Source organism: Sceloporus occidentalis, unplaced genomic scaffold, assembly GCF_023333645.1.
Source record: "Sceloporus occidentalis isolate IW3139 unplaced genomic scaffold, rSceOcc1.0.p SCAF_52, whole genome shotgun sequence".
Classification (NCBI taxonomy): domain Eukaryota; kingdom Metazoa; phylum Chordata; class Lepidosauria; order Squamata; family Phrynosomatidae; genus Sceloporus; species Sceloporus occidentalis.
In genome coordinates, this window is record NW_028317032.1 from 4597640 (window position 1) to 4621170 (window position 23531).

The 23531-nt window shown below is 40.2% G+C and overlaps 1 protein-coding gene across 1 annotated transcript; it reads left to right on the forward strand.

The window, feature by feature from the left end:
• Positions 1-2686: 2686 nt before the first annotated feature.
• Positions 2687-21774, forward strand: LOC149288351 (neurotensin receptor type 1-like). The gene is made up of 4 exons (XM_089491882.1): positions 2687-3322; positions 10021-10306; positions 18655-18745; positions 21561-21774. Exons 1-4 carry the CDS (start codon positions 2687-2689, stop codon positions 21772-21774), a joined length of 1227 nt encoding a protein of 408 aa, XP_089348008.1.
• Positions 21775-23531: the final 1757 nt, after the last annotated feature.

The following is a 23531-nucleotide window of genomic DNA, read 5'->3' on the forward strand; positions in this document are numbered from 1 at the left end:
TATTCACAGAGGGTGGAATGAATTTTACATGTTTGAAACGCCAGGTTTTTTTTTTCACTGATTGCATTCTACTGAATGCGAATTGCTTCTAAAATACAATAAGCAGTAAGGTTTGTTGAGTGAAACAGCGGGGTAGCATTCAATAATTTCCCAATCATAACTTATGCTGCAAGGCAACTTGATTACTTATCAATGTAAAATAACTATATATTGGGAATGCAATCTTGTCAAGCATTAGGGATCCCATAAATTGTCTTTCCTGACCAGAAATTTCCTTCTAAATAGACAATTAAATACCCAAGTCAGGAACAATATTTTTTGCGTTAAGGAGGATGAGAGGATACAGAAAATAAGATCAGTGAAAGGTTGGAAAGACGCTGCTGTCAACGAAGGATTGAATCTCTGGTCTTAGAAGCACAGGGGCACAGCTTATTACCCCACATAAAACTTATTTCAAGTTAGTTGTTGAAAATGCGTGGTTTGTGATTTAATTGCAGCGTTCCTGTTGACATTGCATACTGTTGATCTGTCTGTACTGTCTAGGGGGGATCCAGAGCCTGACATAGCTGGGTCTGGCAGGGAAGTGAAGTAAGTAGTTAGGCTGGTCTGTCAGCAAAGTATAGTCAGAGAGGACTCCAATGGGAGCTAAGATTTTCTTTTATGATTATGACACATAAAAATCAAGCCACTAGTTTATACTAATATATATATATATATATATATATATATAGTTAATACTTAACTGTGTCAGTTTCTAAATTATTTTAGCTGCAAAAGCAAAATAAATCACACTAGCAGCTATACCACATTGGTTGCAATGAGCTTCTGCTGTGGCAAATAAAAGTTTAACCTTTCATAGCGCTGAGTAAATTGTTGGCACTATATAAATAAAAGATAATAATAATAATAGACGTCTAATTGTTAGGACATGGACACAGCCAATGCTTGTCTGTGGTACATGTGCTAAAAATGTACACAACTCAACTTCTTCCTGTTAGCCATGCATTGCACAGGTCCAACTTTGCTCACTGGGGCTGACCCTTCATAATGCATTGTGATATTAGGGAGGTGATAGGTTCAAATCTCCAGGAAAACGGATGGGTTAGTAAGCAGACCCACGAGTATCTGCCCATGCCCTGCCTATGCAATGAGTACTGGTAGGGAGCACAGCCCCCAAGCTGTCACAGCACTGCGCTAAGAGCCTCAGACTCGTCAGACAGGCAGTGTATGTGACTGTTGCACTCTCTTGCAGCTTACACGTGCTGTCACTGTCTAACAAAATGGGAACTAGCTAAATGTATGGGTGTAATGTTTGTGTGTATACATATATATACACAATACATGTACAATTTTTTATTTATGCACTTTACCGTATAATAGACGGTAAGTGCTTTCATATACGTATAATATGTACAGAATACCCAAAGTGATCTGTAGTTCTCCTAGTTGCGGGAGCCAGTCTTGCCTTGGAAATGCGTTAAAATTTAATAAAATTAATTACAGTGCAATGTACATTACTATTCCCAGAGCCCCACTTAGTTACTATGTTATTCTTTGCAGTGTTTATTTACCAAAATGGGGGGGGGGACACTTAACAATCAGTGCACAGTAGTTTCACATATTACTGGGAACTACACTTTTTCTACACATTTTCCATCATATGAGTATTTTTCTTGCATTCCCCACAATGTAAATTCATCAGGTTCTACCCCAGTTATTGGCTGAAGTCATTATGGCTGTGGACTACAAGAGTTGGAATTCAACTAGTGAAGTGCATCTTGGCTGCTGTAACTGGTAGAGATATTATCCTTGTATTTCAGTTGGGATCTCAACCTAGCAAGCAATCAGCTGCTTTGAAAAAGCCATTTATAAAGGGATAAATCTTTGTCCAGTAAGTGTTTCTTGCTACCCTGTGTTTATCTGCTTATTAGTGGTCCTAGAAAAGGGAATAGCCCCCCCCCCAGCACTTTCAGACATGCTCCACACAGGCAGTGTGATGAAGAGACTGATACCAGGAGCACAGTCTCTTTATGTTCTAGACTGGCATAAACTACCAGCTGCAATAAGGATTAACCATTATGTTTCCAGGCAGGTGAATTGAGAAGATTTATTTATAGATTTTTTTTTATATATTTTTGTATTGAAGCCTAAAGGGGTGGCACTATCAACAGATTAAGCAGCTGCTTAGGGCTCCTACAGGTGTGCATTGGACTGTGAAGAGAGATCTATACATAGACTTCTAATAAAACTTAAATATCACATTACTTATTTTAAGCATAACTGTTCTTTATATGAATTGTGTTAAAGATGGGAACTCTATATAATCATTTTGCTTGGGATCCCCAAAAAGCTTAACCAGTGCCTGTAAACATATACCGAAGAATTGCATCTAGAGAAGCAAAGAGAGGCAGAGGTGTAGACACTGCATAGGTGTAGTGGTACAGATACCCCTCCCTGTGGTCCTCACATGGTTAACAGTATTGTAAGTAATCTCCGGAGGGAGCCTTGGTTCTAGGTTTAATGAGATTTCTCCAGCCACCTCCTGCACATGCCTCCCCTTTTGTAAAAGCAGATCATCACATTGACGTGTTGACCTACCTGATGAAGATACATCCCCCAGCACAGAGCTTCCAATCTTTCAGTGACGAATTAACAGGTAGAACTGCTCTCCTCTCTAGAGGGAGATATGGATCCACTGCTGAACTTCAGTTCCACCACAGCTGTGCCAAACTCCACCAGCAGCGACCTGTCCCACGAGCTGGATGTGGACACCCACTTCTCTTCCAAGGTGCTGATCACTGTGATCTACATCCTCATCTTCTTGGTGGGCACTATTGGGAATGTGGTGACCATTGGACTGGTGCTGAAGAAGCACAGCGCCCGCAGCGTGCAGAGCACTGTACACTATCACCTGGTGAGCCTTGCGCTCTCTGACATTCTAATACTTCTCATCAGCATTCCCATAGAACTCTACAACTTCATCTGGGTCCACTACCCTTGGGTGTTTGGAGATGTAGTTTGCAGAAGTTATTACTTTCTCAGGGATATTTGCTCTTACGCCACTGTTTTGAACATCACCAGCCTGAGCTGTGAGAGGTATCTGGCCATCTGCCACCCCATGACTGCTAAGAGAATCATGTCCCGCATGAGGACGAAGAAGATCCTGTCTGCTATCTGGATCTCTTCTATAGTGTTTGCCATGCCTATGGCTTTTATCATGGGGGTGAACTATAAGAGCAGATCTTCAGAGGGAAAACCAGATCCTTCCTCTTTAGTCTGCACCAGTTTGGTATCTACTGCCACCCTGAAAGTCTTCATACAGGTAATGCCGTTAAGGGGTTTGATCACCCCCTGTCTCTCTTAACCCCACACTCTATATATCTCCCTCTAACTCAATGTTCTCTAAAACAAACCTAAAATGTATCAGAAGGTTCACTCATCATATCAATGTGTTTGATAACTGGCACATAAAGAGTTAAACCCCAACAGTGTCTCTGTCTCTCTCTTTCCTTTCTATCTCTCTTTCTCCTCTCTCTCTCTCTCTCTCTCTCTCAAATACTCATATAAATTCTCTTTTTTAACCTCTTAATACTCACTACCTGTTTTTTCCACCCTGTTTTCTCTTCTTGGTCATTAAATGATCTCTCTCTCTCTCTCCCTCTCTCAACACTCTCTCACATGTCATTGCTTATATTCAGTCACAAGAATGAGAATGTGTTATATATCAGGATGGTGAAATACTTTACAGTTTATAATATTAGAAACATAATTTTCTTATTATTTTTAAAATAATACATTTGCCATTTTAACTTAATAACTGATGGATTCAGAAAGGCAATCATTAGATCTGTACATAATGTACAATGTAGGGCAGTTTTTCTATAGCAGGCGGTTTTGTAATTTGTAATTTTGTGACTTATGGGATAAAGACGAAAACCAACAAGCAGGAGAAAATAGCCCTAATATCATGCATTTAAGTGTAGTTTATTCCTCTGTGTGCCTATAATATGGACCTTATTAGGCTTCATATTTGCACTTCATTGGTGGTACTACCTTTTAGGTGTCCTAAGCAGCCACTCACATTGTCCACTGATCAATAGATACATCTGCTGTATTACCAAAGGTATGTGGACACCTGACCATCACACCTATCTGGCATCCCATTCCAAAACCATGGGCAATAATATATAACAGCCTTCACCCTCCTGGAAAGACCATTTTTTCCACAAGATTTTGGAGCGTTTCTGTGGGAATTTGTGCCCATGCAGCCAAAGGAGCATTTGTGAGATGATGTTGGATGTGGAGGTCTGGCTCACAATTGGCATTCCAATTAATCCAAAAGGTCTTTAATGGAGTAAAGGTTGGTTCGCATTCCTCCACAAAATATGTGTTTAATGACCTTGCGTTGTACACAGGGGCACAGCCATGCAAAAACAGGAAAGAGCCTTTCCCAAACTGGTGCCACAAAGTTGGAAGCAAACAATTGTCTAAAATGTATGATGTAGCATTAACATTACTCTTCACTGGGACTGAGGGGCAAACCCTGAAAAACAGCCCAAAACCATTACCCCTCCTCCACTAAACTTTGCAGTAGACACTTTGCATTCTGGTAGGTAGTGTTCTCCTGGCATTCGCCAACCCCAGATTCATCCATCAGACTTCCATATAGTGAAGTGTGATTCATCATTCCAGAGGACACATTTACACTGCTCCATAATCCAGTGGCAGTGTGGTTTACATCACTCCAGCCAACGCTTGGCATTCCACATACTGATCTTCGGCTTGTGTGCAGCTGCTTGGTCATGGAAACCCATTTCATGAAGCTTTTGATGCACGGCGCTTGTGCTGATGTTGCCTCCAAAAGCAGTTTTGAACTTTGTACTAGAGAGGAAGGGCGATTTTTACGTTCTTCAGCACTCAACAGCGCAGCTCTGTGAGTGAGTGTGGTCTACTGCTTCGTGGCTTAGCTGTTGTTACTCCTAGACCCTTCCACTTTAAAATGAATAACTGGAAACAATTTCATGATTTACGTGACGGGCGGCAGTGCATATATTCTTAAACTGCCAGACCTGCCTTGTCACCCCCAGTCCAGCCCCGAGAGGGACAGTCCCTCTGTAGGGCACAAATCCTACATGTCCATTTTCTCTCGTTGGCCCTCTTTCCTAGTAGCTCTGAATAAAAAATATTCTAAATCCCTTACCCAGATAATTAAATACATACCAATCTGCCACAAAGCCACATAAAGGGTCTTGTAATACTCCTAGACATCACTCTAATCCCACCCTTTAAAAGCACTTGCCACATTTTAAATGTTGGGGTACACTCTCACTCCTACTGAGAATGCTAGTAGCTGTCTTATATACAGTATCTCACAAAAGTGAGTACACCCCTCACATTTTTGTAAATATTTTATTATATATTTTCATGTGACAACACTGAAGAAATGACACTCTGCTAAAATGTAAAGTAGTAAGTATACAACCTGTATAGCAGTGTAAATTTGCTGTCCCCTCAAAATAACTCAACACACAACCATTAATGTCTAAACATTGGCAACAAAAGTGAGTACACCCCTAAGTACCCTCTTGGGCATTGAGTTCACCAGAGCTTCACTGGTTGCCACAGGAGTCCTCTTCCACTCCTTCATGACAACATCATGGAGCTGGTGGATGTTATAGACCTTGTGCTCCCCCACCTTCCGTTTGAGGATGCTCCACAGATGCTCGATAGGGTTTAGTTCTGGAGACATGCTTTGGCCAGGCCATCAACTTTACCCTCAACTTCTTTAGCAAGGCAGTGGTCGTCTTGGAGGTGTGTTTGGGGTCATTATCATATTGGATTACTGCCCTGCGGCCCAGTCTCCGAAAGGAGAGGATCATGCTCTTCTTCAGTCACAGTACATGTTGGCATTCATGGTTCCCTCAATGAACTGTAGCTCCCCAGTGCCGGCAGCACTCATGCAGGCCCAGACCATGACACTCCCACCACCGTGCTTGACTGTAGGCAAGGCACACTTGTCTTTGTTCTCCTCACCTGGTTGCTGCCACACTCGCTTGACACCATCTGAACCAAATAAGTTTATCTTGGTCTCTTATCTTGGTTCCAGTAATCCATGTCCTTAGTCTGCTTGTCTTCAGCAAACTGTTTGTGGGCTTTCTTGTGCATCATCTCTAGAAGAGGCTTCCTTCTGGGACGATTTGATGCAGTGTGCAGCGTATGGTCTGAGCACTTACAGGCTGACCCCCCACCCCTTCAACCTCAGCAATGCTGGCAGCACTCATACGTCTATTTCCCAAAGACAACCTCTGGATATGACGCTGAGCACATGCGCTCAACTTGACCATGGTGAGGCCTGTTCTGAGTGGAACCTGTCCTGTGAAACCGCTGTATGGTCTTGCCCACTGTGCTGCAGCTCAGTTTTTTCAGATCCTCAGAGAGTTCTTTGCCATGAGGTGCCATGCTGAACTTCCAGTGACCAGTGAGAGCGATAACACCAAATTCAATACACTTGCTCCTCATTCACACCTGAGACCTTGTAACACTAACAAGTCACAAGACACCGGGGAGGGGAAATGGCTAATTGGGCCCAATTTGGGCATTTCCACTCAGGGGTGTACTCACTTTTGTTGCCAAGGTTTAGACATTAATGGCTGTGTGTTGAGTTATTTTGATGGGAAAACCAAATTTACACTGTTATACAGGCTGTACACTCACTACTGTACATTGTAGCAGAGTGTCATTTCTTCAGTGTTGTTACATGAAAAGATATAATAAAATATTTGCAAAAAAACCCACTTTTGTGAGATACTGTGTGTGTGTGTATATATATATATATATATATATATATATATATATATATATATATAATCTTTAGTTACCATAGATACAAAACTGAGACCCACAGCTCTTTAGAAGAGTTCTATCGGGAAGCTGTTATATTTAAATAGCAGAGGCCCATTTTATCCAATAAATGTTTGTCAATTTACAGACGTGAATAAATCCCATGGGCTGTTCATTATCACAGATTTACTTGATTTACTAAACAGCAAATAAGATTTAAGTTAAATTTATTAAGACACTGCTGCATTGTTGGCAAAGCTTATTGGACATTAGATATAATCAGATTCCAAACACATGAGCTACATACATAACTGGTTAAACCTTTGCAATACTTACTGTATATCGCTTTTTCTCCTTTAAAACCAGCCGTTGAACCTACTATATATTTATTACTGTGGTATATGTTGTCTGAGCTGGTGCTAGGATTTGCATGATCAGGTACAAAGTAATTTGTTGACTTGTGTTTTTACTTTGTAATTACTAGACTTGGACGCCGGCAAAATCTTCGTATCCCACGAATATTCGCCCGTTCCTGTGTTTGGTTCAGGCGAATATTCGTGTACATTCTTTGTGTTCGTTTTTTTTTCTTCTTTTTTTGTAGAAGGGGGTTAATACGGGGTTAACGCAGTATGCAGCAGCTTTGGAGCCAGGATTTTAAAGGTCTGTAAGAGCAACTCTATTGGTCGCTGGCAGGGGCTTCCTCTGCCATCAACCAATGAAGTTTAGTTGCACTTCATTGGCTGATGCCAGAGGAGGCACCTGCAGGCGACCAATAGAGTCGCTCGCACGGCCCTTTAACTCCTGACGGCGAACCTACGGATTTCAACTCCCATTTACCCCTGCGATTCTGCGTAGATAAGGTAGGCTAGATGGGGAAGGGATCAGGGAGATTAGTACATGAAGACGAAAACGAAGATTCTTCGTGTTGTCTTCGTGTCACCCTATTGAGAGTGTGCCTTGACGTGGCGGGTGAGCTTAATTATGCTTTGTCCAATTCATATAACCAAAACCTCTCATTTATATTATGTTTATATATTTGTTATACTTTATTAGGATGAGAAGCGCAGACAGTTTTTGTTTTTGTATACATTGTACAGCCAACACACTGTATTTGCAGCGTGCTCATGCCTGTTTGGTAGGCCTCGTATTACACATTTGATTTGAGCCTGAGACTAGCTTAGCGCACCGACATTTTTTCTTTTCCCTGTTTGCACATAGGTGAGGTTGTTGGCCAGGGGCGTAACTAGAAGCCTCAGGGCTCCGGTGCGAGAATCTGTTAAGGACCCCCCCCACCCATCTACCCCCTTCTCAGGCTATCTACCCCCTCTCCCCCCCTTCTCACTATCTACTCTCTCCCTACCCCCCTTCTCACTATCTACTCTCTCCTTACCCCCCTCTCACTATCTACCTTCTCCCTACCCCCCTTCTCACCATCTACCCTCTCCCTACCCCCCCTTCTCACTATCTACCCTCTCCCTACCCCCCCCCTCACTATCTACTATTTAGGTCACTTACCGTGCAGTGGTGGGGGCGCGAGCCCCCTGTCTCGCTGCTCTGCCACGGTGCGCACAGCTTTACTGCTGAGCGCGGGCACCCGAGATAGAGGCCTCACGCTCCCACCACTGCAGTCGGGGCAGCGCTGAGGCAGGCGCCGGCAGGGAGCAGAGGAGACAGAAGGGGGCACTGAGCGATTGCTGAAAACGGCTGCTCAGCACCCCTTCGGCCCCCCTGACTGGCAGAACTCCAGGGCCCGGTCACAGTCGCGACCCCGGTAGTTCCGCCACTGTTGTTGGCTCCTCATCAGTCAATCTGGTTGTAGCTTGCTGTCCAGGGGTTAAATGGGAGGAGGTTTAATTGCACCTCCCCCAACATATTAATAAGGTTTTGGTAGCAGTATTATGTTATGTTTATATATTTGTTGCCAACTTTATTAGGGTGAGAAGCGCAGACAGTTTTTGTTTTTTGTATTCTTCATGTTGTTTGTCTTCGTCTTTAGATATGTTTTGCTGCCGCCATGTTTGTTTGTTCGGTATTCAGGCTGAACAACGAAAACACACCCTTCATGTTCGTTTTCATGTTTGCCCGAATACATATGTAATTGCCCCCTTGGTTACTAAATCAATTAATTTAACATGGGCATGATTACTGCCAGCCCTGCTCAATCTAAACATCAATTAAACAGAACCTGTTTTGCAAATTGAAGGAGATTAAAAGGTATAAGAAGCAGCACACAATGCCACCATCTAAAGAAATTCAAGAACACATGAATATCAGTCAAAGTAATAAGTCTTTGTGTGCCCACTATGTAGGAGGTGAGAGTAGGTTCTCACCCTATTGAGAGTGAACCTTGACGTGTCGGGTGAGCTTAATTATGCTTTGGCCAATTCACATAACCAAAACCTCTCATTTATGTTATGTTTATATATTGTTTTTTGTATTCTTCGTGTTGTTTGTCTTCGTCTTCATATACGTTTTGCTGCCGCCATGTTCGTTTGTTCGGTATTCGGGCTGAACAACGAAAGCTCACCCTTCGTGTTCGTTTTCATGTTCGCCCGAATACGAATGCACAAGTCTAGTAATTACCATTATTATTACTTGTTTTTAAGACACAAAAAGAAAATGAATCAAATTCTCAACATTTCTTTTGCTACACACCGTTGCTCATTTTCGTAGAAATAGTCCCACAAATGTCCTTGTTCTTGAAAGAAAATCAAATTCTGGCTATTAAAATATCATGAAATGGATCAGAAATACAGCACAGACGGGGTTAATTTGCAAATGACTGTTGTAGCTGGAAACGGCTGATTTTTAATGGAATATCTTTATAGCCATACAGAGGTCCTTTATCACTCCCATCACTCCTGTGTCCCAATGGCATGTTGTGTTCGCTAATCCAAGTTTAAAATGAAAAGGCTAATTGATCATCAAAAAACCCTTTTGCAGTTATGTAAAAAGAAATAAGACAATGTCTTAATGTTTTTGTTGTTATTGCATAGTGTAAAGAAGTCCTATTTTATACATCTGAAGAATCTCAGGTCTTCAAAGCTTATGTGACTCTAATATCTGATTCTATGAATGTTGGTTTCCCAAAAGCTAGCACAGACTCACACCACGTTCTCAGCACCCGATACCCATTTTTATTGTACAAAATTGTTACTGTTTGTGTGCTTATCGTTACAGGTAAATGTACTGGTATCCTTCCTGCTTCCAGTGACACTGATTGCCTGTATGAACTGCGTCACTGTGAGTCAGCTGGAGTCGCTGCGCTCCCGTTCCTGTCTATTTTTGCGTTCATCTTGTATGGGTCCTCAGACGTCACAGGAGATTCATGACTCCCAGGCGGTCGTCTCTAATTCTGCTAGTTGTAAAATTGATTCAGTCCGAGGAGCAACATGGAAGAGCAGTCTCACTGTGTCCAGCGAGCCTAACCGAATACATTCACTTCAGCACAGCATTTACATGCTCAGTTAAGAGATTATCAGTCTATTTTGTGTTTGCTGTGGGGCGGGGGGGGGGATTATTGTGCTTTGTTTGCATGAGCAGGTTGGCAATTTCCAGCCAAGGGGACAAAGTCAAACCAAAAGACCCTTTAACAGGACATCATGGGCCTGGTGCTGAGGATTTTGGTGGGCCTTTTTTGGAAATAAATAAAATAGGCAGAATGGACAGAATCTTAACTCCTCGACATCCATGTGTACTGGATAAAGAGAACATCAGTGCTCGGCAGGTAGTAGAAGATAGAATCTTTTGTGATGGGAGTGGGAGTACATCAGTACACAAAAAAAATGTCATCATACACGGGACCCCTAAAGCCACAATTTAGTGACACTAATCCTTTTTAATAAGATACGCAGGTTGAAATAGAGTAAATAACACAATACCTTTACTTTTGCTCTCACTGATTTCTGGGCCTAGAATGTTTTGTCCTCTGAAGTGACTACAAATTCAGAAGGGCGTTTTATCTTTGGATAAGTAAAATATAAATAGTTCAATTTATTCCTACAGTTCAATTTTATTCCACCCAGACACACACACAAGGACAGACTCTGCCACACTGACACCCAAACACACACAAGGACAGGCTCTGCCTCACTGACAGCCAAACACACACACACCAGGACAGGCCCTGCCACACCGACACCCACACACACACACACACACACACACACACAACAGGACAGGCTCTGCCACACTGGCACCCAAACACCAGGACAGGCTCTTCCACACTGACAACCACATCCGGAGGGTTTCCACAGTTTCCCTTTGGTATTGATTTATGTTATGGCCGCAGGTGGCCCTCTTGTGTATTGATGCCGCCAGCCCCCACGTGTATTTGTACACTCCAGATAGCTCCCCATTGTGTATTTATGCCCCCAGCCAGCCCCACATTGTATATTTATCCCACCACAGGGACCATTTAACGTCCCAGTCCAATCCTTACTATGTTTAACCATTTCGGTAGCAGATGAGAGGTTGACCTATGTTCATCTATGTGGAACACTAAAGCTTTTTGTAGATTGCTGCAGAAATAGATTTAGGATTATCCAAATATCTGGAATTTGGTTATCAGGGGTATTTGCAAGTAAACATTGAGAGCAGAGGAGATATGTGAGGGTGTCTTTGTAAGGATGTCTGTGTACAGAACTATTGACATCAATCTATCTGTCTTGATTGCAAAGATAGCTTAACAATTACATTTAAACTCTAGGATCCTGAAGGATCAGGAATTTTTCGAAAGTTCTAACAAAGTCAAGCAGTAAATCCATTACTTTTGGGTTTCTTGTTCCTTAATAATGCAGATGTTTCTCCATAGTCTGATAAAAATAATTCCAGCGCACAACAGAAAAACCTCAGAGATGTTGACTGATGGGTCTCTGTGACACATTGCTGTGGTGTTCTATTGTTACAAATTAGCTTTTCCTACCAAGACTACTAATAACTCCAGCTCTCCATGGTGTAGAAAGCAGGGAAATAGTACAGGAATAATGTGTGTATGTTTTTTTGTCATCCTTGTTTACATATTATTTAAGGTATAGTTGAATTTCATGCTACAGACTAGCAGCTCAAAAATATTCAGCGCTTCTATTTTCCACAATTATGAAGGTGTCGATCAATGTTTCTGATTTTGATGGTGCTAATTCTAGGCAAAATTCAAGGAACCACTGATATGCGTCATCGTCTTAAATTAATAATCCCTCACTGTGATGTATTGCAATTATTTGTCACATTTAAATGTTTTAGATAATCAAACTAATTTTAATATAGGACAATCAGAGAAAACTCAAAGTGTAGTATTAAAATAATAATTTCATGTATAGAAGGAAAAAAGCTATCCAACCCTACCTGGCCCTATGTGAAAAAGTAATTGCCCCCTTGGTTACTAAATCACCCAATTTAACCTGGGCATGATTACTGCCAGCCCTGCTGAATCTAAACATCAATTAAATAGAACCTGTCTTGCAAAGTGAAGTAGATTAAAAGGTATAAAAAGCAGCACACAATGACACCATCTAAAGAAATTCAAGAACACATGAATATCAGTCAAAGTAATAAGTCTTTGAAATCTATCAGTCCGGTAAGGGTTACAAAGCCATTTCTAAGGCTCTGTGACTCCAGTGAACTCCCATGAGACCCATTGTCTACAAATGGAGAAAGCTTGGAACAATGGTGAGCGGGAACGGGTCAGAACGACCAAAATTCCTCCAAGAGCGCATTAAGGACTCATCCGGGATTTCACAAAAGAACGAAAACTAACATGTAAAGAACCGCAGGCCTCGGTTGCCTCAGTGTTCACGATTCCACAATAAGAAAGAGATTGCAAAAATGGCATCCATGGGAGAGTTGCAAGGCAAACACCTCTGCTGTCTCACAAAAAGAAAAAAAAGGCTTGTCTCACATTTTCCAAAAAACATTGGATGACCCCCAAGATGTTGATGGATAATATTCTGTGGACTGATGAGTCAAAAGTGGAACTTTTAAAAGTGTTGTCACATCAAGATATCACAGCATTCCACAAGAAGAATATCATAGCAACACTTAAACACAGAGGTGGCAGTGTTACGGATTGGGGCTGCTTCAGGACCTGGGCAACTTGCCATAGTTGATAAAACCATGAAATCTGCTCTCTACCAGAAAATCCTGAAGGAGAATGTCCAGCCATCAGTTTGTCCCCTAAGGCTAATGCGCTGTTGGGTTTTGATGATCTGAAGCGCACAACCAAATCCACTTCTGAATGGCTCAAAAGAAAAAGAAAATGTCAGAGCGGTCTAGTCAAAGTCCTGACTTGAATCCAATTGAGATGCTGCGACGTGAGCTTAAAAAAACAGTTCAAGCCCCCAAGGTAGCTGAATTAAAACAGTTCTGCCAAGAAGAACGGCCAAAATTCCTCCACAGCGTTGTAAAAGACTAGTTGCCGATTATTATTTGATTGCAGTTGTTGCTGCCACGGATGGCACAACCAGTTATTAGGTTTAGAGGGGCAAGTACTTATGTCATAAAGCATTTGTTTAACATGCTGACAAGTTAGAATATACTATAATGTCCTATGTGAAGTGACCAAAACAATTACTAGGACATAGTACTGTCCTGCTTTTTTGCATCTATTACATCAGCGGGAGCCAGCATCATTGGTTCTGAGCTGACCTCCTACAAGATACTCTCAGATACTTCAATCAGGAATGCAGGGCTGTACTGCCTTGTTTCCCGATCAGTGTGTGATCAGCTGCAATGGGGATCAAGAAACAAATAGTAAGTAATTAAAAAAATTACTATAAAATAACAAAAAATGAATACAGACACCAGGGATGTCCCCATGACATCATAAGGGGTACTGACTGGCTATGTTAATGATCAATGAAGTATACAAAAACGCTAATGGCTTGCTATTTGAAAAAACAATGTTTGAAAAGTTAAAAAACTTAAATTTGTAAAAAGAAGATGCCCAAACACTTTGTACCTCTCCCAATAAAAATATATTAAAAAAAAAAATACTTTTCTGGCTACAACTAAAAAGTTTTAAAATTATGGAAAAACAGTTTAGTATATGTGTAAGCATTTTGCTGCACTCAAGGATGTTTGACTACATAAAATTGCACAAATGTTTTTCTTTAGCTTTGTTCTTTATATTTTTAAATCTATTATTCAGACTAAATAATGGGCTATACATATAAAATGATATAATGCGTATAGAAACACTGTACATGAAACAAGAAATTATAGTTTAGCAAGCATTTGAATTAAATAGAAAAACTTACATTTTTAGGGGAATTATATAGTGGGGTTAATAAGAAAAAAAAGGTAATAGCTTTTTCTGTACTGTAGAACATATGGGATTTTCACAGATGGGTTCTATTTACAGGGGCTTTGTGACTTGGCCTTACGTATGGCGCGGCTGGCTAATTTCTCTAAACTCAATGAACATGTTGCAATCAAGCATTATTGGGCTGCTACTGCGGACTGGAAGTGACAGGCGCCATCGTTACAGTGACATATAAAGGGAATTTGTCCTCCTTTAAGTGACATTTGTGTCAATCGTACATATTGCTCCGTTCATCTTGCACACAGAATACCAAGGACGAACCCAAGGGAGAAAAATAAAACTTGTGATTACACTGCAAACATAAAATACTCCTCTGAAACATATAACATTGTATGCTCCCAAAAATGTCCTGTATTCAAATCTCTAAAGTTTCTGAAGTGGGATGGACTCACCTGGAAGTAGGTGGAGCCAACAGTTTTATTGTTACAGGGCAAATGGCAAAATAATACACAAAATAATATCTAATTCCACTCTGGAGCACTAACTCACCAGAGTAGTGCTGAACCACTAAACGGTTTATCGGGTATTTCACTTGCCCTGTAACATCCACACAATGCACCTGTGTTCAAGCCTTCTCGGGCTTCTGCCCTCACTGAATCCTCAGGGAAAACAACAACTACCCCAGCTGATTGCCTTCCTTCCATTATAACGGCACCACCTGAGTTAAATAGTCAGGAAAAAGGGAAGGGACCCAGCAATGCACTGGGACTTAAATACCTCCCTTATTCTACCTTACCTCTGCCTACTTCACGATAGATAGACAGATAGATAGATAGAATGCATTCAATGATACGGTAATAGTGAAAACATCGCCCCTATTTGAGGGCACTTGGAATCCTGTTGGCTTTACCGACACAAACTCTACACCAATAATCCACAAACCACAGATCTGGAATCACGGATTATTACTTTATATTTCCATCGTTGAGTCATTGAAATGTTCTCAGCAGAGTAACCTTTGGTACTTATGGTATAGTTCTCAGCGAGCGCACGCTCAAACACAGAATTATACTGGGAAGTGGTGTCCGGTGGCACCGGCTTTCAGTGAAATTTAAAGGCTGTCTTTGCCTATCATCATAACGTGCAGGTTCTGTTCCAACTACTGAAGTGTACGTAACTCTTTTATAACTAAATGCAGCTTTTGTTAGAGCATTCCTAATGCGGCTGGATGTCTAAGCCATTCCTAGAAACAATTGTTGTAAACTTTTAAGAATTCTTCACGGAATGCTTGTCATGTGGCAGAAGGCAAGCAGCGAAAGGCTGTTGTCAGAGAAACTGAAAAGCATTTTAAAAGCTTCTGTTTTGTTTTTATTTAATCAAACCCTTGAAGGAAAGAAACTGCTAAGGTTAATTTGCCTAATGTGCCGGAAACCTCAGTTATTGTATTTTCTAACTGGAACAGCACCTTTACATTCCGCTCTGGTTGCAACAAACCATCAAAACTGAAACGTACCATCAGTGAGAAATAACACCTTCTTCCCTCCCTTTCGGCCCATTTTCTTCTAGCCTTTCTCTCTTTCTTGTCTCGTTTTATATTGTACAATTGTGTTTCTTTCTTTCTTTTTCTTCTCTTTCTGTTTTATTTCTTATTTCTTTTCATTTTCTTCTCATTTCTTGTCCTTTTCTTTTCATCTACCCCTTGCTTTAAACCCCACACATTGTCTTGTCTCTATCATGCCCCACTTGTTCATAAATTTCCCAAATTTCATATAGTTATATAATCACTCAGGGTGGGAAAAAGTCCATCAATAACTATTTCTGCCTGAAAAAGGGAAAAACAATAATTGTTCCATAATCATGCAGGTCTTTCCCCATAATCACTGTCTGATGGACCTAATTCCAGCACACAATACAGAAACCACAGAGATATTGACTTTGTAAGCTATCATTGATCTCCCCGCTTTGGTGTTTTATTCTTGGAATAAGCTATTTCTACAAATAGCACAAATAACTCCAGTTCTCCGTGGTCTACAAAGCCGGGAATTATAAAAGGAACAATTTGTGTTTTTTCTCCCATGTTTACATATTATTTTAGGTTTAATTGAATTTCACAAAGGTTCTTGCTACAGACTAGGAGCTCAAATCTATATTCAGTGCTTTTTTTCACAATTATGAAGATATTGATACATGTTTCTGAATCTGATGGCACAAATTCTTGGCAAAATGCAATCGCAAGGAACCACTAATAGCATCATCATCTTTACTGAATAGTTACTCAAGGCAACATTAAGGCATTCAACCTTTTTAAACTGAACCACCTCACTTGGCAGTGGATTCAACATCTTAACTGTGCTGACTGTAAAAAAGAAAAAAACTTTACCCCTTCCTTCCCTATCTTATCATATCACCTTAGCAATTGCCTTCATGTTCGTAAAATACTATGGATGTATGAACAGGTCCCCAGACAGGCTTTTTATATTGCCCTTAAACATACGTGTATCTGGTAATTATATCCCCACGTGGGCTTACTTTGGGTAAGCAGACCCAATTTGAAAAGTCTGTAGCCATAGCTGAGATCATCCATTGTTCTGATTCCTGGGTTATTGACCACTGCTGAAAGATCCATGATTGACAAGTACTACCTCTCTGTAGAGGTTTTTAACAATATGTAGCTCGTTTTTCTTACTTTAATGCATAATTTTACATTTTCTGATGTTGAAACACATCTGACATTTTATTATTATTATTATTATTATTATTATTCTATTATTAGTTACTTTTATAGCACTATTTATTGGTAAATAGAAAAAAGAGATAAAGATTGCAAATGGTAATAGACAACTGCAGGGGATTTCAGAAGATGAAATATTCATGGGACTTCGATATTTTTATGACATTACGTAAAACATTTTAGTTTATCCATTGTAAATTACGGTGATTATATAGCTAATGTAATTTTGTTTTATAGAAAAAAAAATGTTTAACTAAATCACAGACCTTCAAAAATATAGTTTAAGGGCTTTATGTTCCTTTTGTGTATCACATTCACAAATGTGCCTTGACATGATCATTCGTTGTGCAGAATATATTGCTTATAAATATTTATAATTCCATATGGAATCAGCCGGTTCAAAATTCACTGACGGCTATAACAATGGCTTTTTATATTTCAACTTACATGCTGAAAAGGGCATTTCTAAATCTGAATTATTCAGCAAGAACTGAAAATAGAAATATGTAACCTGTACTTTAAAATATGTATTCCCTTGAATATAATGATGAACATGTTGATCTGCGGACTCCATAACGCCATCGTGAGGCAGGAGGAACGTCTATGATGTCCTCCCTGCGTACAAAATGGTCCAACTCATAAATTCATCAAACTGAACATGACTGCCAGGACCCAAAATGTTTGTGAGTTGTTAAATTGACTCTCATGGACTCAACTGAGCTCAATGTCTATGAAAAATATAGCAACTCAATTGAAGTGGACTGCACTTGAGTTGATGTTCAAGTGACTCGACTCGATCAATTATGGAGCACCCTAGTGCAGGTTAGATGCAGTTTTCTGATTAAAATTATCATATGCACCTCTGACTCTGACAGCCATCTGGAGATGAATCCAAAATGGCAACTTACCTTAACTTAATTGACAGTTTCTGGATGCCACAGTCACCGTACTGCAATACAGTTACTACGGAAACCAATTCCATCATAAACCTCCCCAAGTCCTCTCCCCCTGTAAATGGAGGGAAAACGTAAAGAAAATAATGTCGTTTTAATGTCCATGCAAACAAGCGAAAAGGCTGTTAGTCAGAATTGAGAACCTTATTTACAAACTCTTTAATCCCTTCATAATGCCTAAATATTACACTGATTAATGTACGTGTCAAACGTGTGTATTTTATGATGCCATACAAGGTGGGATATACATGGTGGGATATACAAGGTGGGATATATAAAGCAGGGAGGCTGTTCGCTATGTTTTTGGACACATTCAGAATGAGTGGTGACGTCTCATAGATACCAAAAATGTATACTTTTTACAAAAGTTATACAAAAGCTAGAAAAATGACGCTTTTCTAATTTAACTGAACACCCCCCCCCCCCGGCTGCCTCTACTAAAACCAGGAAGTATGGCGTCTGCACATGCTCAGTAGCACTTACATTGAAATGAATGGAATCTGATTTGCCAGCTTTGCTAGTAAGACATTATTATTATATTTTATTTATATAGCGCCAACTATTTACGCAGCACTTAATACAATACATATATTCAAGGAGTCTGACAAGACGAGAATTGACAGACTAAGATAAACCGATACATTAGGTGGAGAGAGCCCTGCTCGCAAGCTTACAATCTTCAGGGTTCAGATATCAGACATGTTGTTGGCTACTGCTAGATAAGCCAAGACCGCAGTAACCTGAAAGCAGATAAATCTCTAATGAGCGACTTCTTCAGGGGTGATGTGGGAAACTGTTTTGGCGTGTGTCATTTTAGTTGTATGTAAGGATCATGAATATGTTCTAACAATAATACTTTGTAATTCACATAGGGGCCATTGTGATTGCATACGTTGTGTGCTGGTTACCATACCACGCAAGAAGATTGATGTTCTGCTATGTTCCAGATGACAAATGGTCTACGTAAGTATTTATTAGTGTACATTTTATATAAAAAAAAGTATTTTTAAAGATACCTTGAATAAATTATTGTTAAATTCTCTGAACCTACCTAACCAACATGACCTAGGTTATGTTAACCCATGGACCCATGTTAACCCATGGACAGATCCAGGAGGCAGCATAGCAATTACCCCACCCAGATCGATGGAAACATGCTCTGGTTGTGGGCATAAAGGGGTCCTGATTAAGTCAGGATTTACCTCTTTATTCCCTTAATTTGGAGGTAGAGTTTAGCAGGGTCATGTAATATCGCATTGTGTGCCAGCTACATTAACGACAGGTGCTTCACCAGTTGTGTGTGAGTCAAGGTATGTTAATGTCTTTGATTGTCAGTGACTGTGTGTATGTGCATATGTGTGTGTATTCAGGTATGATAATGTGTGTCTGAGTATGTTAGTGTGTGTCTGAGTATGTTAGTGTATGTTTGAGTATGTTAGTGTGTGTCTGAGTTTGTTAGTGTGTGTGTGTCTGGGTATGTTAGTGTATGTTTGAGTATGTTAGTGTGTGTGACTGTGTGTCTGAGAATGTTAGTGTGTGTGTCTGTGTAAGTTTGTTTTTGTTTCTGGGTATGTCTGTTCATCTGGATATGTTAATATGTGTGACTGTATGTGTGTGCGTGCATATGTTTAAGCCATGTCCATAGTAAAGAACAGATCAGCAGTGCAGAATTGCAGATTGCCGATTAACAAATTGCCTCTTTCCACGAGGTGTAGAAGGACGATCCCAAGACTGCTGGCCTGTGAGCTGTGACGCCATGTTACAGTTAACAATGTTTGTGTATTTGAGTGTTAGCGTGACTGCCTGAGTATGCTGGTGTGTGCATGTGTGTGTGTCTGAGTATGCTGGTGTGTGCATGTCTGTGTATCTGCATATAGTAGTGTGTCAGTGTGTGTGTCTGGGTATGTTAGTGTGTGTTGGTGCGGGTATCTGACTGTGTGTGTCAGTGTGCATGTTAGTGTTGAGTGCTAGGTTGTGTTAATGTGAGTCTGGCTGGTTGTTAGTATGATTGTTTAGATGTGTGTGTCAGTGTGCATGTGTGTTAATTTGGAAAAATTAGTGTATATATATGTAGTTAGTGGGCGTGTCTGTGTACAAATGTTGCATGTTTGACTGTGTTAGTGTGTGTGTTAGTGTGACACCCCCCACCCCCATGATCAGGCTCTTTATCCACCCCTGTGTTAACCTAGGATGGTGGAATGGTAGTCCCTTGAATTCTTATGGCAAAAGCCAGATTACTAGATATTTCTTTTATTAATGGGTTCTGTTCACCTCAGATGGAACATTTGCATGCTGATTGTTTAGGTGCCATTTTTGTGACATATGTAATATTGTTAGGAGGTAAGTACAGTCTAATAAAGTTACCTGTATTCAAGCAGCACATTTAACTGTGATATACAGTGAGAAAACCCAGCTGGGATGGCAAAACTTGATTAAATAAAAGTATGAAGAATAGGCTCAGCTCTAGAAATTTGGCCGTAAGAATCTTACATTTTCTCTGATACACTTTGGTAAGGCTGCAGAAACACAATAACATTTTATTGCCATATTGTGTGCTCATTGTAGCGCACTACCTCTAATACTTTAGTATCGTGTGTCCGGCATTATCAGAAGTGCATAGCAAAAAATAAAATAGAAGTCATCACAGTTATAATTTATGCACCTTTATTTCCTTTTAAATATTTTATCTTTTTAAGCAATTAAGCAATTGAAATGCTTGTTAAGCACATTAATAGAAATCTAACCATGAAGTGATGACCAGATAACCTCTTTATCTGTATTTCTAAAAGTATAAACTTGCCCTGTAAGTAAATAAATCAGCTGTCATTTAAAAGCTCAGGGGAAAAAAACAAATTACTTAATTAGAAAGTGTAATGCCTCTCATAAAATAAATCAGCTTGTCTGACTCACGCTACATTACCCATTCCCATCTCACCAGATTCATCCAGCACTCTAAATTCAGTTCATCATGGACACGGTTTTGGCACAGTTTTTAACTTCTAAAGATTTACCCATAGATGGCTTGCCCCCCGGAGTAAATGTGCTCCTATTAAGGGCGGCCCTGGCACTTTAAGGCCAGCAGCCGTACTCGTGGTCGAAGACTGTGCGCGGCTGCAGGCATATCCAGCTACTGGCCACACGCTACAGCACCCGATCTGTCACTCCAATGATTGTGCGGTGCTGTCTGCCACCGGCCCCATTGTCTGCCACCAGCCCATAGTGCCAGATGGGAGGTCTAGGGCCTGATCCTATTTATTCAATGAGAGTGCTTTCCTGCCACTGATTGGCTGTTTCAAGCAGGCCAAACTGGCACGATAATAGGACACTGCTAAATGCACTTTTTTAATTTGTTTTTCTCGTTCTGCAAAACATGCATTTTAAAGAACTTACATAGTACTTTCTTGTGTACTCTTTGTGGGTGTTGCTGTATGGGGGCACCGGAGTGTCCCTTTAATGAAGCCTTTATAACACAGGCGGGATAAGATATCGTGTCTGTGAAAAAAAAAAGTTAAGATCAACGTGAAAAATCCTGATATATATTAAGATCTAAGATCTCTTTCGATCTAGGATTAAAGTATCTTGCAGCAGGAGCCGGCCTTGATTGCTTTCTCCGTGTAGACAGAGCAGGTCTATCAGGGAACTAACTTGTGAGGGGAACTTATAGATAAATTGGGCTTCTTTACAGTATCTAAAGGTTTGTGGCCTTCAGTACGGAATCTTGTGTAGCGTTTAGTACTTTGACATAACTTCTCACAAAATGGCCTTTTCTTTCTTGCAGATTCCTCTATAATTTCTACCATTATTTCTACATGCTGACTAACACACTGTTCTACGTGAGCTCTGCTGTCAATCCAATCCTTTACAACGTGGTTTCATCTTCCTTTAGACAGCTCTTTCTAGAGACTTTAGACTTCTCGTGCAACAAACATAATATAGCCCTTTCCGTAAAGCACACTACCCACAGCCTGAAGACTAACGCCTGCGGTAACTAATCGCTGAGCGACCAACGTCGGGTTCAGATCATGATTACGTGGGGTTTTCAGTACTGCATGCCATAGACAATAACGTTCATAAAACTTGCGTATCATTATTATACTGATTGATGAAAAGGCAGTAATTCACCCCTGGTTGTCTTTCCCTGCGTCAACTGACCTAGAAGGCTTTTTGTTTAGCATAATAACGCTATCCAGAAGCGCAGCCACGTGGACTCAATATTGATGAATATAAGGATGGAGATAAAATGGACTGGAAACCTTGACTAAAAGAAGCACAACTCCCAACATTTGAAATGGTCAAACTAGGGCAGAGTTATTTTGGGGGGACAGGACAGATAAATGTAACTTCGGTCCCGAATCCCGCTGTCCCACCAAGTTCTTCCTAAAACGCGGACAGAGGTAGACCTCGTCGGGACAGCAGAAGAGCGTGGCCTGTAAACACACTAATCTTCTAACTTTTTTACACTATGGAGGCTCTCTTGTTATGTTTTCTTTGAAATTTTATTGAAAGCGGACGTAAAGTATCAAAGGAGCCCCGGTAGTGGAGAGAAAAATGCTATTACAGAAGAGAATGGGGAAAACGCGACACGAGGAACATGTGAGAGGAGAGAGAAGTAAGAGAGGAGAGGAGGACATGATAACTGGCCAAAGAGTAAAGGGAGGAAAAGTAGGAGACGAGGTGCCAATGAAGGGCTGGGGGGTTATATGTAGTCATCCCGGCCCAGAGTAACATTTCCTTTTTCTTGTTAGGTAATGTTACTGGTAATTTGGTTGTAAGACTTATACATTAGGGGAGGTTAGTAGATGCCGAATCTCCGGTCAGTTATCACTACGGCTAAATAATTGCCCTTCCGGACACGTAGGATTTTCTTCTCCATTTTGTAAATACCGGTATTGTACATGAAGCTATTGATATAAGAAAAGTGTATAGGTAATAAAAAGCCAATAATTCACTGCCGAGACGTCTCTCTGAGTGAGCGTGAGGGGGTCACAGAATTGAAAATAAATCTCCCCCTATTTCTATCAAGAATGCAACAGATCCAGGCTGCAGGTGCATGATGTTTTATCTGAATTTGTAATAAAACCGTAAAACATAAATACAAAAACTGAAAAAAGGTGCAGTGCTTTAAAAATTAATTCATATAAATGTTATTCATAAACTAAGCCATATATATATATATATATATATAGTGGGAGAGAATGAGAATGAGAGAATGGTTTCTATAGGAATAGGAGCGTTACTCATTCCGATGTTTGCCTTTTCCTACCAGGTAACCTTTCCAATATCCTTCAAACGGAAAAGCACTTAAAGGTCAGGGTTATGGACATATAATTACATAATAAAACCCTTTTTTATACTCACTTCCACACACTGTTGTCAGGTATGCTATGTCTGTAATGGAGAAAACATTTTCTCTTTGTATATGTAAATTCCTCACAGTGTCAATCTGTACCACTTCTGCTGGAAGACCGTTCCCTCTAATCACGGTCTTCCCTGTCAAGAAATACTTTTTACACATGCCGCCCTCTAATGTTAACAGGGATAGTTTAGCATCATGTATGTGTGTAGCGCTATATATATATATATATATATATATATATATATATATATATATATATATATATATATATATATACTTTTTTCCATGGAACATTCATAAGGTGGATTTTTTTTTTAATTAACACACAAGGCCTTAAATTGTTTTTACATGAACGTTTATTTAAAAAAAAGTTTAAATTAGACATGACATAAA

What these genes read in the sequence shown, in the direction of transcription:
- LOC149288351 (XM_089491882.1), top strand. Translation starts at nt 2,687, where the DNA reads ATGGATCCACTGCTGAACTTCAGTTCCACCACAGCTGTGCCAAACTCC. An exon ending in CCCTGAAAGTCTTCATACAG is followed by an intron (nt 3,323 to 10,020) that starts GTAATGCCGTTA and finishes TTATCGTTACAG; the next exon opens with GTAAATGTACTGGTATCCTT. An exon ending in GCACAGCATTTACATGCTCA is followed by an intron (nt 10,307 to 18,654) that starts GTTAAGAGATTA and finishes TAATTCACATAG; the next exon opens with GGGCCATTGTGATTGCATAC.